Source organism: Lissotriton vulgaris, chromosome 2_1, assembly GCF_964263255.1.
Source record: "Lissotriton vulgaris chromosome 2_1, aLisVul1.2, whole genome shotgun sequence".
In the NCBI taxonomy this organism is placed as follows: Eukaryota; Metazoa; Chordata; class Amphibia; order Caudata; family Salamandridae; genus Lissotriton; species Lissotriton vulgaris.
This window is the reverse complement of record NC_141687.1, coordinates 95,015,974-95,030,948: the sequence shown is the minus strand read 5'-3', so window position 1 is coordinate 95,030,948 and position 14,975 is coordinate 95,015,974. Positions and strand designations below refer to the sequence as shown.

At 46.2% G+C, this 14,975-nt stretch overlaps 1 protein-coding gene across 4 annotated transcripts in view; it reads right to left on the bottom strand.

The window, feature by feature from the left end:
* RAP1GAP2 (RAP1 GTPase activating protein 2) overlaps positions 1-14,975 on the bottom strand; it is a 1,533,685-nt gene that overhangs the window by 131,296 nt on the left and 1,387,414 nt on the right. For all 4 annotated transcript variants that reach the window (XM_086954529.1, XM_086954528.1, XM_086954531.1 and 1 more), the window contains 2 exons: positions 14,144-14,244; positions 10,232-10,361 (listed from right to left, as the gene is read on the bottom strand). In XM_086954529.1, the coding sequence (XP_086810655.1) occupies positions 10,232-10,361; positions 14,144-14,244 (231 nt within the window). The remainder of the gene's footprint in view (positions 1-10,231; positions 10,362-14,143; positions 14,245-14,975) is intronic.

Here is a 14,975-nt window from a genome sequence, read left to right as displayed (position 1 = left end):
CCCGTCAGCCCGATCGGGTGCTCCACGTCAACCGCCTGAAGCCTCACCATGAGCGATCGGAGCTTGCTCTCCTCATGGTGACGGATGGGAGCGAGGAGGAGGAAAGTGAGCCTCTTCCTGACCTTCTAGCGGCTCAGGAGAAGGATGGTTCAGTGGAGGGAGTTGTCCTCTCCCCATCCTTGACCCCAGAACAACAGAGGGACTGCCGCCAGGTCTTGGCACTGCACGCCTCGTTGTTCTCCCTCACGCCTGGAATTACTCATCTGTGTACCCATGATGTGGACACAGGGGACAGTCTGCCAGTGAAAACCAAGTCTTACCGGCTGTCTGAAAAGGTAAAGAACAGCATCCAGGGTCAGGTGACCAAGATGCTGGAGCTGGGAGTGATCGAACCCTCCAGCAGCCCGTGGGCTAGTCCGGTTGTGCTGGTGCCGAAAGCGGCTCCACAAGGCACCACACCGGAACTTTGGTTCTGTGTGGACTATCTGGGGTTGAACTCTGTCACCAAGACAGATGCTCACCCGATACCAGGGGTGGACGAGCTGATTGACCGACTGGGAGCAGCCAAGTACCTCAGCACCATCGACTTGACATCAGGGTACTGGCAGATTGCCATGGCCGATGGAGCGAAGGAGAAGACAGCGTTCTCCACCCCTGAGGGCCACTTTCAATTTCGAGTGATGCCCTTCGGGCTCAAGAATGCTCCGGCCACCTTCCAGCGGTTGGTGAACCAGGTGCTATCTGGCCTTGAGTCCTTCTCAGCGGCGTACCTGGATGACATAGCTGTCTTCAGTAGCACCTGGGAGGACCATCTGCAGCATCTCCAGGAGGTGCTGCGGGTGTGGCAACGCGCTAGCCTCACCATCAAGGCTAGCAAGTGCCAGATTGGACAGGGCTCTGTCATGTACCTGGGACATCTGGTGGGCGGGGGTAAGGTGCAACCCCTCCAGGCCAAAATTGAGACCATCATGGCCTGGGAGCTCCCCAAAACTCAGACTGAGGTCCGAGCCTTCCTCGGCCTCACTGGCTATTACCGCAGGTTCGTCAAGGGTTATGGCACCATCGTGGCCCCCTTGACCGAGTTGACATCCAAAAAGCAGCCACGAAAGGTCATCTGGACGGCTGCTTGCCAGGAGGCATTTGAAACACTGAAGCGCGCGATGTGCACCGCTCCGGTGCCGGCCACTCCGGACTTCCAGAAAGAATTCATCGTGCAGACGGATGCCTCAGAGCATGGCGTAGGCGCCGTGCTGTCGCAACTCAGCGATGATGGCCAAGACCAACATGTGGCCTTCATCTCCAGAAGACTCCTCCCTCGGGAACAGCGATAGAGTACCATTGAGCGAGAAGCCTTCGCTGTGGTCTGGGCTTTGAAGAAGCTGAGGCCATACCTTTTTGGCTCTCACTTCCTAGTTCAAACCGACCACCGTCCCCTTCGCTGGCTCATGCAGATGAGAGGCGAAAACCCTAAGTTGCTAAAGTGGTCCATTTCCCTACAGGGGATGGACTTTAGGATGGAACATTGGCCCGGAGCTGACCACGTCAATGCTGACGGTCTCTCCCGGTTTTTCCGCCTTAGTGACGAGAACTCCCTAGTGGTTGGGTAGCTCTCCCCACTTTCAGCTGGGAGGGACGCATGTTAGACCTGTCAGCCCTAGGGTGGTCTTTCCCTGTGTTATTTTTTGCCCTTGCCTCATTTACCCACCTTCTTTTTGTTGGCCCTTAGATCTTCGGGCACCTTATCATGGCTGAACTGTGTTAGGGTGCAGGTGCTCTCTACTTCAAACATGGCTGCCACTGGCCCCTGCTACTGCAGCGTGGACTTTTAGTGTAGCACCCTAGTTGCCAGGAGCAGGCTGGATCCCCATACAATGTTGCAATGCCAGCCACCCATCCCCTGTACATAGGTAGAGTGGGGAAGCTCCTGGAACCTTCCAGAAGAAAGGCGGAGTTGGGTTTTCCCGCCTTAGAGAGTGGTCACCTGACCTGGGCATACTTAAGCAAGGGAGGAAACTTTTTCCAGTCAGTTGGGGCATCACTGACCTGGGAAACCCACGCAGGAGTTGTAGGCGGGAGGGCCTAGTTAGGAACCTATGCTACTGGGAGTGACAGGATTTAGGTGCTGCCTCTTAAGCTGGGTGAGGTGTCCTAGACTAGCCCCCTGATCTGGCCCAGCGGTAGGGAACCCCAGGGTCCATCTGCAGTGACTAAGGAAAACTCATCCAGCCTCCAACTCACCCCCCACCCCCTCTTCAACTTCAAGAAACTAATCTCTAAGGGCCCAGAACCATCCCAGCACCAAGAAGACCACTTTCCTTTGACCAGAGACTGCTGGGGGATCGACCAGGTACTGGACTGTGCTGCTCTGCGCACCCCCCTGCTTGCCGTGGGCCTATCAGCCCCACCTGTCTCCCCCCTGACTGACTCTCTCTGCCTTACATTCTGCCTGCCTATTTGCTGCATGAATTGAAACGCTATAACTGGTCCCCTAACCAGCGCTGTGTCAGAGACTGCCTGGACTGAACATCCCTATTGCCCTGAGCCCTGCCGTGCCCCGGGGAGCGCCCCCCACATCGAGTGCCTCAAGCGCTTCTCGGCGCTGTTCTGACCCGCGCACTACCTTGGCTGCGTGTTTGCCCCCGTAGCGCTCGGGGAATCGAGAGCGCTGCTCAGGTTGACTCACCGCCACGGCCCGGAGCCGTCTGCGCTCCCTGAGGCGTCGAGGAATCTCCTCAGAGGTCGTGTGTACCCCCCCTCGGCGGCCCCCGTATGCCAGGAGAGGGCCACCGGAATCCTCGATAGGCCGCGCTGGGCCGGTAATCACCCTCCGTCTGGAGCCCCGGCGCCCGAGTGGAGCACCGCCTCATCCTGTCACCCTCGGCGGCCCCCGTAGGCCAGGAGAGGGCCGCCGCATCGCGCACCACAGGCCTCGTTGGGCCTAAAGCATCTGTGGCCCGTATCACGTGACGGGAGCGCCGGCCGCGCTTCAGCCGCAGCCACGCAGTCATTGGCTGCCTTCCCCGGGCCTTCTTTGCTGAGCCCCGTGCCCGGGGAAGCCCCATCTCGTCGCGGAGGGGGCCGTGGAGCCAGGAATCCCCCTCCGTTCTGCCCCGTATGCTGACCTCGCCTCGTCCCCGGCGCCGGTGCCCTGAAGCTGCACCTGCACCGCGCCGGGTCGAGTGAGGCCTCGGGAAGGTTGGAACCCCTCTCCTTCAGCAGTACCAATGCAAGGGCCCCGGAGGGCCGAAGTACCAAGGTAACTCCCGGGGGAGGCGGCGGAAGGCCGGTTATAGGCCCCGGGTTCGCCCCTCCGCCGGGGAACACTGTGACTGGGCCCTGTTGGCCCCATTGAGCCCCGAGCAGTCGTGGGGCCTGATTTGTACATGAGGTGCTGGGCCAAGTACTGTACATGCCTGAAGAGCAGGCCCTGATGAGTTAACTGTTTCAAGCCCCATGGGGATAAGATCATTCCGTCTTTGACTGATGGTGTTTAGTGGCCGTCTTAGGTGGCCTGCATTGTTCATGCCTGCTGATAAAGTGGTTACCTTTTCCCTGTACTGAATTTCTTGCAGGGGTGGGCTTCTACAGTTCCTGATGGGGGTCGAATTCTGATCCTTAATGATTTATGCCAGTACTATTTTGATGATCTGACTCTGGCTACTAAACTGTTGATATTTACAAGAAGAAATGTTTATAATTGCTTTCTGAATGCTAGTCTAGGGTTTATGAAGGTACCCTTTTAGCCTGCTGAATAGTATAACGCGACAGGCTGTGTTATTTGATGTTTCCTGCTCTACGGAAAGTATTTAATGAAATGTTTCACCATTTACAGGAAATGCATTTTAAAAGGCTTCCATGAAATGCTTTAATGAGGTACTCTAATGAAATGCTAATGATTTACTGATGCATTAATTGCTTTGATCTAAAGCCTACATAAAATATCTTGATTTTTGAACACAACTACTTGTGTGGTCTCCATTATTGCGCCCACTTCGTGTCTCAGTGGATGAGTGTGTTAAGAAGCTGCTTTACACGCAAGCCCCTGGCTGCCTTCCTGCTCGAGCCATGCTACCCCCCGGAGAACTGGTGGTCCCAGTTCTTACACATTCCAACGAAGAAGACCTGTGCTCGTCCTGAGATGTAATTCCTTGCATCTAAAATTGGAGGTATGGGGTCCCCCTGACACAGCCCAGAGGTCTTCTATAATTAAAATAAACTAGTTTATAGCCCGGGGAGGGTGGTAAGGTGCTCTAGCCCTGTTTCCCCTGTCATTATAATATGGGTTTCCCTTTTATGCTTTATGGAATTGAAACCATACTGATTTTATTGTTCCTATGCATTTTGCTGCTAGTATCGGCTCGTGTACTGCATTATAGAGCATGTTAGTTAAAATAAACATTTTAAACTATACCGTGTCTCTATTTACTCAGGAGTGTTTGAACGAAAGAGTGTTCTTCTTCCCGCGATTCCTAAGAGGGACGGAGTAACATGTTCTAGGATGTCTAATCATTGGTAGCTTTGCTGTAGTATGAAGAACGAATGAGACACTATGGCTAGTCGGATTGGGATTCTGGGCACCGAGGTGGGTTTTCTGGTACTCCACTACACACCGAGGTCCTGCTTTCCTGTGCATAGTTCTGTGTATGTGCAGATTCCCTGTAATACCATTAACATTGTGAACACCTGAGGGGCACTGGTGAGGCCAAAGGGGAGAACAGTAAACTGAAAGTGCTCATGGTCCACCATGAACCGTAAGTAATGCCTGTGGGTAGACAGGACGAGGATATGTTAATAAGCGCCCTGCATGTCCAATGCTACCACCCAGTCTCCTAGCTCAAGGGCAGAAAGTACCTGGGCCAAAGTGAGCATTTCGAACTTCTACTTCCGGATGAAGTAGTTGAGAGTCCAGAGGTCAACAATAGAACACAAGCCCTTGTCCTTCTTGGACACCAGAAACTATCTGGCTGTAGCTCGAGAATCCTTCAAGTGCTGAGTCTGCCATGTTGCCAAAAAGGCGGGTGCCATTAAAGGGCATGTCCATCAAAGATGATTGGACATCCTGCGAGAAGCCAGAAGTCCTCAACAAAGTGAAGCGTCGGAGAGCCTCCAATGTGACAATTGTTCTGCCGAGTGAGTTGGTGGTATCCAGTCCAAAATGGATGGTGAATTTGGCTGCATCTCTCCTGTCCACAACTGCCTTGTAGAGAACGACCAGGGCTTCCCCGGGCACTGAGGCGGCACCTCCGCAACAATATCCCAGATACTATGGGCGTATCGGCCCAAGAGACAAGTGGTATTCACCAACCGCAATGCTAGAGGTAGAAAACATCCTCTTCCCAAGATGGTCCAGCTTCTTGGATTCACTATCTGGGGGAGCAGAAAGAAATTAACCTTTCGAATATGAGGTTTATACAACCAAGCTCTCAGGGGAGGGATGTTGCATCAGGAACGCTGGATGGCCTGGGTGGTGGCCGCGGGCGATTGCCCTGTCCACAGTAGCCCCTGTGCTGGGCTGGGACCAGGTGCCCAGAAGGACATCAGTGAGGGCTTCACTGAATGGCAAAATGGGTTCAGAAGTGGAAGCTGCAGGCTCAAGCACCTCTGTCAGGTGGTTAGTCCTGACTGCCACCAAAGGGAGGTGGAAGCCGAGGACCTCGGCTGCCTTCCTCACTACCACAGCGTAGGAAGCTCCCTCCTCCGTAGTCAGGGTAGGGGGAGAAAGCAAACCAGTGTTAGGGTAAGTGTCCAGGCCACTGCCCCCAGCCAGGTCCATCCGCCAGTCCGGTTCTTCAAGCTGGTCGGTTAAAGGGTCCAGGTGCCCCTCCCATTCCTCTTTACCACCTTCTGATAAATCAGTATGGGAGACTGAGAGTCTATATTGTATATACTTGTGGCACAGGAACACCATTTGTAATATATGGCACCATTACATGTATCAGACAAACATAGAACCATTGTTTTAAATAGGAGAAATTTAAAGCTAAAAACGTTCTGCAAAAATGTTCATGATATGGAATTTCCCCCACTTAAAATAATGGCTGTATTTTTCAGTTAAAAATATGGCACCATGTCTTATCACTGGGAGCAAGATGTCTACTGTGTGTACAGGCAACAATTTGAAATAGGAGAAAGTTAAACTGAAGAGTTAACTTCATGTTTGTATGGATTCCCGAAAACGCATTATTTAAATGCAATCCCATTTCCAAGAGTCACATTTACAAACACAAGGCATCCTGCTTCCAGACAAGGTGCCATATTCATAACAAAAAAACACAGCAATTTTGTTTAAATGGGAGGAATTTAAAGTAAAGAACCATGATTCATAAACCATTAAGATGTAATTGGCTTAATTGAAAGTGGAGACAAAAATTAAGACAATGTTTCATAGAAATATATTTCTTCACTTTGAATTTCTACCATTTAAAAAAAGAGGACTGTATTTGTCTTTATAAATATAGCAATGTGTCTACTGACTACTGGAGCAAGAGGCCTGCTGTTTGTACATGCAACACTTTGAAACGGGAGATAATTCAAATGCAGAGTTAACTTAATCATTATGGTAACTTTTCATTTTCATATTCTATTATTTAAAAGCATTCAGAAACATCATTTTGTTCTCACAATCCCATATTCAGTTGACAATTACTTATTTAAGTGTTAAATACCTCAGTGCTTCAGTCTTCACCCCTGGTTCATAAATTTGACTGAGGACTGCTCATTATCAAGTCCTATATGCAGACTGTAGATAATAATGTAAAATAAACACAGCCTTCCCTTTAGTTAAAACAAAAAATGGGAGTGTGGGATTTAAAAAAAATAACTTAAGGCTATGAGCTACTCTGAAGATGGTAACAAGCTACTGGGCCATAGACTGGTTGGAGACACCTGTTCTTTAAAGGTGTCCATACTGCTTTTTTGCAGTTTCTATGCATTTTAAATATAATGTTACTCTTACCCAGCAAAAGGGGGGTGCTACGTCCACACAAATAAAACCAGGACAACAGGCCATGCTATGATTATCAGATGCAGTAATACAGTTACTGATTCATAGCATTACCTCAAATGTACTGAAAACATTTAAATAAGGGAAAATGTATTTGTGTAAGTTTATGAATATAATTTGTACTTATGATGATGGAAATGTAGCTGTTGTGTATAATTTTCTACAGGGCTAATTTCAAGATTATAGAATGGGAAAGGGACACTCTGGGGGATCCTGCAAAATGCAGTGAACCCAGCAATCACATTGGTGGATACCTATTCACAAACATTTTGCATGTAGTTTCCACTCGAGAAAATAACATAAAAAGTACTTTTGTTAAAGGAAGGAGCAAGTGGCTTCTGAGTACATGAAAGGAGCAGTAATTTCATAATTCATGGGCGTGGAGGGAAAGATGTTCCTCCACAGGAAACAATAACTTCCTTATGGAAAAAAAGTAAAATGTAATATTGCAAACTTGAACATGATTAACTCAAGCAGGTTAAAAGCCAGAGGGGAATGCAGAGCCCTAAATTCTGCCCAATAGAAATACCAGGAAATGGATGTCTCTCAAAGGCTTCATGAATGCCATCACCATCTGAAATCTGTCACCAAATATTAGATAAAAACCATACAAGAAGACTTCTAATTTTCAGCCTGTGGTATACTTCATAAAGTAAACCACAGAAGTAGGGACCAGGAGCGTAAAAAAGAGGTCCAGTAGCCATGCTCCCTAGAACACGTATGTACAACACGAAAGGGTAACTGTTCCTAAACGAAACTCCGCCCATTGCGCGGTGGATAGGGTAAAGATCGGCGGAGCGACAAAAGGAGGGGAATGGAAATTTCGTTTGTCTCAGAATGGAAGTATAGCTTAGGTGAATTTCCTTATTTGGAAGAGGTGCCCTCACACACCTGTGATGGTGTCAAGCTTCATCATTGGGCGTTTTTGCTCCTCGTGGGATCGGCGCTGCAATACTCCACAGGCCCCGTGAGAGGGCTCTCTAGTGGAGATCTTTTAGTAAAAAGCGTCATAGTGGTGAGTGCCGTTGTGTGGAGCTAGTGAAATAGTGAGATAAAAATACCTCTGTGGTGCCCAAAAAAGCTTTTATTTCTGAGTCCACCGGGTAGAGTAAAAACAAAAACAAACTGTTATTTTCCACTGATGAGGAAGTATAGTTTGGTTCAGATAGTACATGCAGTGCGTGGAGTCGACATATTTCACGCCCTATTGGTCCAGAGGGGATCCTCTGTGTTTCATCAGGACCAGGTATAATGTGAAAAAATTATCAGTTTAGACAAAGTTGCTTTAAAAAGACAGGAAGAATCCAACTTGAATCTTAGTCTAAGAAGGACTAATTGTAATGGTGCCGGAAATAATACTAATATGTCATCAGTTAACCAAGAAAATAATTCAACACATAAGAAGTGAAGAGGAGGGCCTCTATGGTAATAGCAGGCGTACGCTAGAGGCAACAGTGACCCATGGGAGCGTTAAGAATTATCACCTACCAGCATCTGCTACAACCGGTACCTTGTGGGTGCAATGTATGTGTCCACATGTTCATGCAGGGGTGCAATGTGCTTGTGAGCCTGCCGGGGGCTGTGGTGTGTGTATGTGTGTGTGCACTTTAATCTCACCAACCAGTGGCAAAGTGCTCCTGCTCCTCCTTTCTGCATGGTAAAATTGGCATACTCCTAAATGACAGATTTAAAGTATTCATAAGTCCTAGTTATAGGGTACCAAGTGTACCGAGGACCTGTAAATGAAATGCAGCCTGTGAAATGCAGCACTGATTGTGCCATCCGTGGCACTAGAACTGTAAAGCATATCTCCAGGTCTACCACTGTACCCTGGCTGTGCAGTTTTAAAACTGCAAATTGGACCTGTCAAAATAACCTTTTTTGACAGGTTTAAACCTCTCTTTTGAATATTAATAACTCACCCACAGGGAAGGCCCTATTGCCTATAATAGCTGGGTGCATAGTAGTTAGAATCAGGACATATACAAGTGTAATGTTAAACAAGTCCTTACAGAGAAAAATCCTTAAAAGCTATTTTCACTGTAGCAGGGTTGGATGTTCCAAAGGAAAGCATTAGTATATAATATCAAATGTAATAATTATAAGCGGAAAGAGCTACAAATGTAATTTATGGATGTTTTTACGCCATTAGTTAGGGCGTTCCCAGAGGCCATTCCCATCCACTAGCTTGTGCCAGACATAAATGTGGCATCTCAAGGCATTAACGTCAGAACAATCCTTCAACTGCAGAAGATCAGAAGAGGATAGAACCTGCCGTCTACAACCTAAAAAGAGCACTGGAGGACTGGACCTGATTTCTCTCTTGTACCCAGGACAAAGTGGACTGCAAGGGTCATAAGGCTGACCTCCAGTTCAAGCAACATGGATACAACAACCTACAAGAGGCCGTTTCCTTCCACTGCCCAGCTGACCAGTGGCAACTGGACCTGGACTGTACCTCCTGTTTTGCCTCGGCCTGAAACCCTGTGAGTCTCTAAGTGCCTCCCCTGAGGTCCTGGTGGGCTTTAGAAGTGTTGTTTAGGGATGTTTATTTTTTTGGATTTCAATTTTAATACTGTTTTAGTAATGAAAACATTATTTACACATTGCCTGTAAATAAAGCCTGTTTGCTCTGTGCCATTGCTAGCGGGGTTGAGCTCAGGTTTATTTATTGAGTTTAGTGGTTCTCCGTGAAAGAATTGTGATTATTACTTGAGGTGAGTACTTACCCACCTCTCAACTAATAACCCTATTTCTTACACAATACCCTCGAGTCAGTTTTATTGTGTCTATGTGAAAGACATGTTTAATGTTTACCATCCAAGGACATGGTGCACTGGGGGAAATACGCAAAAAGAAATTAAAAAACAAGAAATTCAAAACAGCCACAATTCTGTTCAACCTATGGGATGAGGTCCCTTAGTAGAAACATCTGAAAGAAATACTAAAGAGTAAACAAAGAATTGCTAAGATAAAGCAATATCAAATATATAGAATAACAAAAAACAAAAAACAACAAAACCTTGAATCTTCTGTTCATCTCAAAGGGCACTTTCAGGTGAGCTCAATCTTGTAACTGGCAGTATATTTAGACAGTATAATAATTATGGATTGTGGACCAAAGCCATAAATGGAAGTAGACACTCCTTACAGAGGTATGCTCAAGAAAAACATTTGATTCCAGCATGAAATGAATTGTTTTCAATGGTCCCCTAAGGATCCCGTTACCTGCTGGGCGTCGCCTTCAGTGAATGGCAACTTTGTCGAGACGTGGAACATGATCTCCTTGTCCCGGAACTCTGTGTACACGGACTCTGTGCCTGTCTGACCATGAGATACATCCAGTCCTCCTCGAAAACTAAACCAAACAGAAGAGAGGATTAACAGGAGAAATACTGTTACAACCTATACCCAAGATAACGAAATAGGCACATTGTAAACCAGTGGGCAGGCACCAATGCCAAAGATAAGACAACAAGATAGGTAAATGGCGCCTGGTGGATACACCTGTACTGCGCAGTGCTGGCTTTAGCGATGTTGGTGCCCAGTTTGACAATGTTTGTTGACACCACCCAATTACCACCTCTGCCACAGATTCTCTCACTACCACCCTTTAACAGTGCCCCTCAGGTCTTCACAACCACTCTCTCTCAGGTGCATTTAATTTGTTTTATAGTGCCACTCATACCAGTGTAAGGTGTCAGAGCACTTATGATCACACATACATTACACAGAGACAATCAATCATACATGTGTAAATCCGTGTATAGGAAATATTACATATGACAGAGGACAATAAGGTGTAAGAGTCACCTGTCATCCATACTGGTAGGCAGTATAGTTTAAGAGTGTTTGGTCTGGAGAAGCAAAAACTATGAATTTTAAAAGTAACACCATGGTTGGAGGTTCTACACTTTTGCAACATTAGGATAATGAAAGACGGGAAAAAGCATAACTCTCTAATGTATACCTTGCAGTTTGCAAACAGGGCTTGGATGACAATTAATACCTCACTGGTCTATGCTAGTATTTTTACTTATAACCAGCAAGTAACAAATGTGTCTCTCTGACAAAAGCAGTAACACACTCTTTACATTATATGCACTTTGTAATCTGCATGGTACACAATCTTTGCAGCAGGCATATTAACCCTCTGCTCTCTGTTATAATGAGACGAAACTGCCACTAGACAAAATTCCAATACTTCTCCAACAAGAACATTAATCACCAGAGTTATCTTGACATTTTTATTGTTGCCTGAAAATTACTGGAGCCCAGGATGTGGCAGCAGGTGCTTTTAAAACAATAACATAATTGCAAATTGGGCCGCCTCCACCTGGAGTCATCATCTGGTGTGGTGGCACCGGTCGAGCAATCCTAGAGCCGGCCCTGTCTGTACAAGTGAGCAGAAAGGTGCACCCAGCCAGGCGGCACACCTCTACTGACAGAACGCAGGTGGGTCCAATTGCAAATAGGAACCTGAGAAAGAAGTAGTGCTTAATTTGAGCCAGAGGTTTCCTGTGCTCAGCAACTGGACTTAATTGGTTTCCATGGCTCGGGACACTTAAATCAACTCCATACTTATGCCACATGGTTGAACTGGTCATCTAACTTATAGATGAGCAGAACAGCAGTTGTTTACGAATAAAATATACCTAAAAAATGTATATTTTTTAAAATGTATCCCACAATATAGTGCAGGTCCTTTTTATGTACAGCCCTATAGGTTATCATAAGGGCTTTATACATTATTCTCTGCTTGATAGGCAGCCAGCGCAGTATTTTCAGACCGTGCCGAATGGATTTCAATTCAATCCCAGATGGCAGCACTGATATATGTTTCCAGTCCCAAAATCCAGAGTAATATCTGAAATATATCATCTTTGCTTTGTTTACATTGACTGCAGCATCATTCCAATGAGCAGCAATCTTCAACTGATCCTAGCTTCACTGTAGCCCTGCCAGCAGAGCATCCAGTATTAGCAGAGCATCTGACAAAACCAGCTGGAACTATTTCACTTTGGAGCTTAGTGGAAAGAGGCCCCATCCACCCACAGACCTCAGAAAATGAAGAGGACTGGTGCCACGAAGTGGGCAATTCTCACCCCAAGGCACTATAATTCGTTATTGGCTCCTTGGTACCTGGATACATCATTTGAGCCCAAGGTTTGTTATATAATGTGCTCAATATATAAGCCAGCTAACATGGGGAACCCAATATAAGCATTCTGTGTGCATAACACAACATAGTACTAAGCACATGTGGTGGTGTGGTATGGCTAGTGCTAGGATAGGCGTCTTTTGAGGAGAAGGCTGATCATAGTAGACTGTGTAAGACCACATCCACCATACATTGTGGCAAGAAGACCAGCAAATGTGCAGAGGGAGTGCCATTTACAAAAGAAGCACCACTGCTCATTTATAGCTGAGGGGCTCCATCCTCATTGGTTGTGGTGTGCAAGCAAACCAGATACATTCCTGAGCCGATCTCTTGCGAGATGGCTGCCACCGCCACCTCACAAGCAACAGCAGAGGTTGCTGCAGTCACACGGCTGATGATGCCTGAGAACCACTCCTCAGACCTGTGCATTTTTATGCTATGGGCCTCTGACTCAAGTCAGGGTCTCACTTCCTATTGCACAGGTGTGGGGATAGTGTGGTAAATGGAAATGCAGGGCAGGCAGTAGTAAAGGTGAAGCAAAGATAAGGTTTATTCTCAAGTTAGAAGTCTCAAGTTCAGGTAGATGATGGTAGTAAGGAAGCAGGAAGGCCCTTCTGGGAGCAGCATCCAACTGACACTCACTCAACCAGGCACACATCAGCTTTCTTATTACATCCCAGTCAGTCTGGCTGAGCAGCAGGGGACATAACACTAAGGGGAGAATGTATGGCATAGAAATGAGGATACCACAGATACCTTGCACCCGTACCACAGGGAAGTGTGACCTTGTGCAAGGTATCCCCATTGGTCCATGCATCCCATATGCCATGCATATAGACTGGACATCCACTGAGATAGGTAGTAAGCGTGCTATCCACTTAGAAACAATGTAACCGCTTTACCTATTTAGCCTCCAAGGTTGCATTATTGTTTTACTTGGAGGCATTGAGTTCAATCTGCTGCAGTGTGTTGCCTGTTTCATCAACAGTACCTCATCCAACATGACCTTAATTGGTCCCATATTCCCTTGAACTGTGCTTTAGGATAGTTCTAGAACATGGGATGATGTTTCCACTTCTAAAAGTGTATCCCCAAAGATCTCTCAGCCATCCATCTATTTCAGAGCTCACACCCCTGGGGCAATTAAAAAGGTGTGTGACAGAAAATAAGGCCAACCTGCGTTTTAAAAGGACACAGATAAAAGCATGTTTCTGTTCTCAGTACAGACCTTGATACTGGGGATGTCAATTACCTGGAAATTGAACCTAATTTTAATGCACATTGACATACATGCTCATTCCAGACCTTTATAAGTCTGGTGTCTGTCCTCCTACGTACACTGCACTGGCTTTTAACAATTGTATTACACACGGTCTACAACAAGTGTAGAAGGCACTGACAGGCCAAGACACAAGAGCTTTTTGATACACATGAATCCAGTGCAGGTCACCCAAGCCCCACGACCAGGAAAACCCTATTAGACTATCTCAAGCTGCGAGGTATCAGATTGGAGCTGGCCTAGGCGATGAATCTTAAGCACGTAAACTGCTTCTACCATACTTTTCAGGCACCACATCAGATGCCCGCAGCTCATAGATAGGGCATCATTGCCACACAATCTTAGAGCCTGGTAATATTCCAATGCCCAACACGAGCATCATAAAACAAAACAGACTCCATTCTATGGTGAAAACCTTGGTGGACACCATGGAAACTCTGATAGTATTAAGAAGCCAAATGAATGACCTGCGAATACCAATCTCAGAAGACATCAAAGCACATCATGATAATGTGTATCGATGTTACAGCTCGACAAGCGGTTGAATTTCCTCAGCTCAATTGGCTTTCCATTCTGTCAGCTTACAAGGGTTGGGTGCTGCTTTACCCACACCACATAGCAGTATATATATCACAGGTATTTTTTCACACCACCAAAACTACACTTAAATTCAGCCACACAGCTTGCATGTCTCACCCACCCCTTGAAGTCCTGTAGAAGCACAGTATCTCCCAGCAGATTCAAGAAGGATTTGAAAGATTGGCTCTCCTCGTTGTTTCCAAAGAGCTCTTCTTCAGAGGTCTGGAAGAGAAAAGAAAGTTAAGTCACCGAACTATGTCATCTAATGCCATGGTTAAGTACAGAGGGACCAACGACTTGGAACTTATGTAAACTTGTTGAAGAGAACATTATGCACCTCCTTTGTGTTTGTCCAGAATTAAAAGTTGAAAGAATATCCATTCTTACGAGACATTTTAATATTCGTGGAATATGGAGCTGCAGACAAGCTCTGATGAGATGCCTCCAAACTGATGATATCATTTTAACTTCAGCTTTTGTAACGTTCTTAACGCGGCTCTGAATTAATTTAGAACACCAAAAACTAAAAGAATGTCATGTAGGATGTACATAATATGTAAATAGTATAACAAACTTGATACCCAAATGTTTTTGTAATTGATTTTATAATTGGATTTTAAAATTAAGATTTACTGCATATATATTGTAAGGTTTTAATTAATCAAACAATAAACTTGTAATTCATTCACTTAACAATGTCATTTGTCTTCCTATATAAAGAATAAAAGGGGGAGGTGTTTCCTCCAAAAACACCACTTTAGCACTCCAATGATGCGGGCCACACACCATGGAATAGGAAGGTCGAAACAATCCAATTCTAAATTGTTTTCCAAACGGTGAAGCAGAAATCACTCCCTTTTCCTCAATCTTTGTCCAGTACTTTCCAATGTGCCCTATAGCAGACTCTCATATGAACAATGGCCCAAAAAAATCTAGATGGAAAAGTAGAGGTA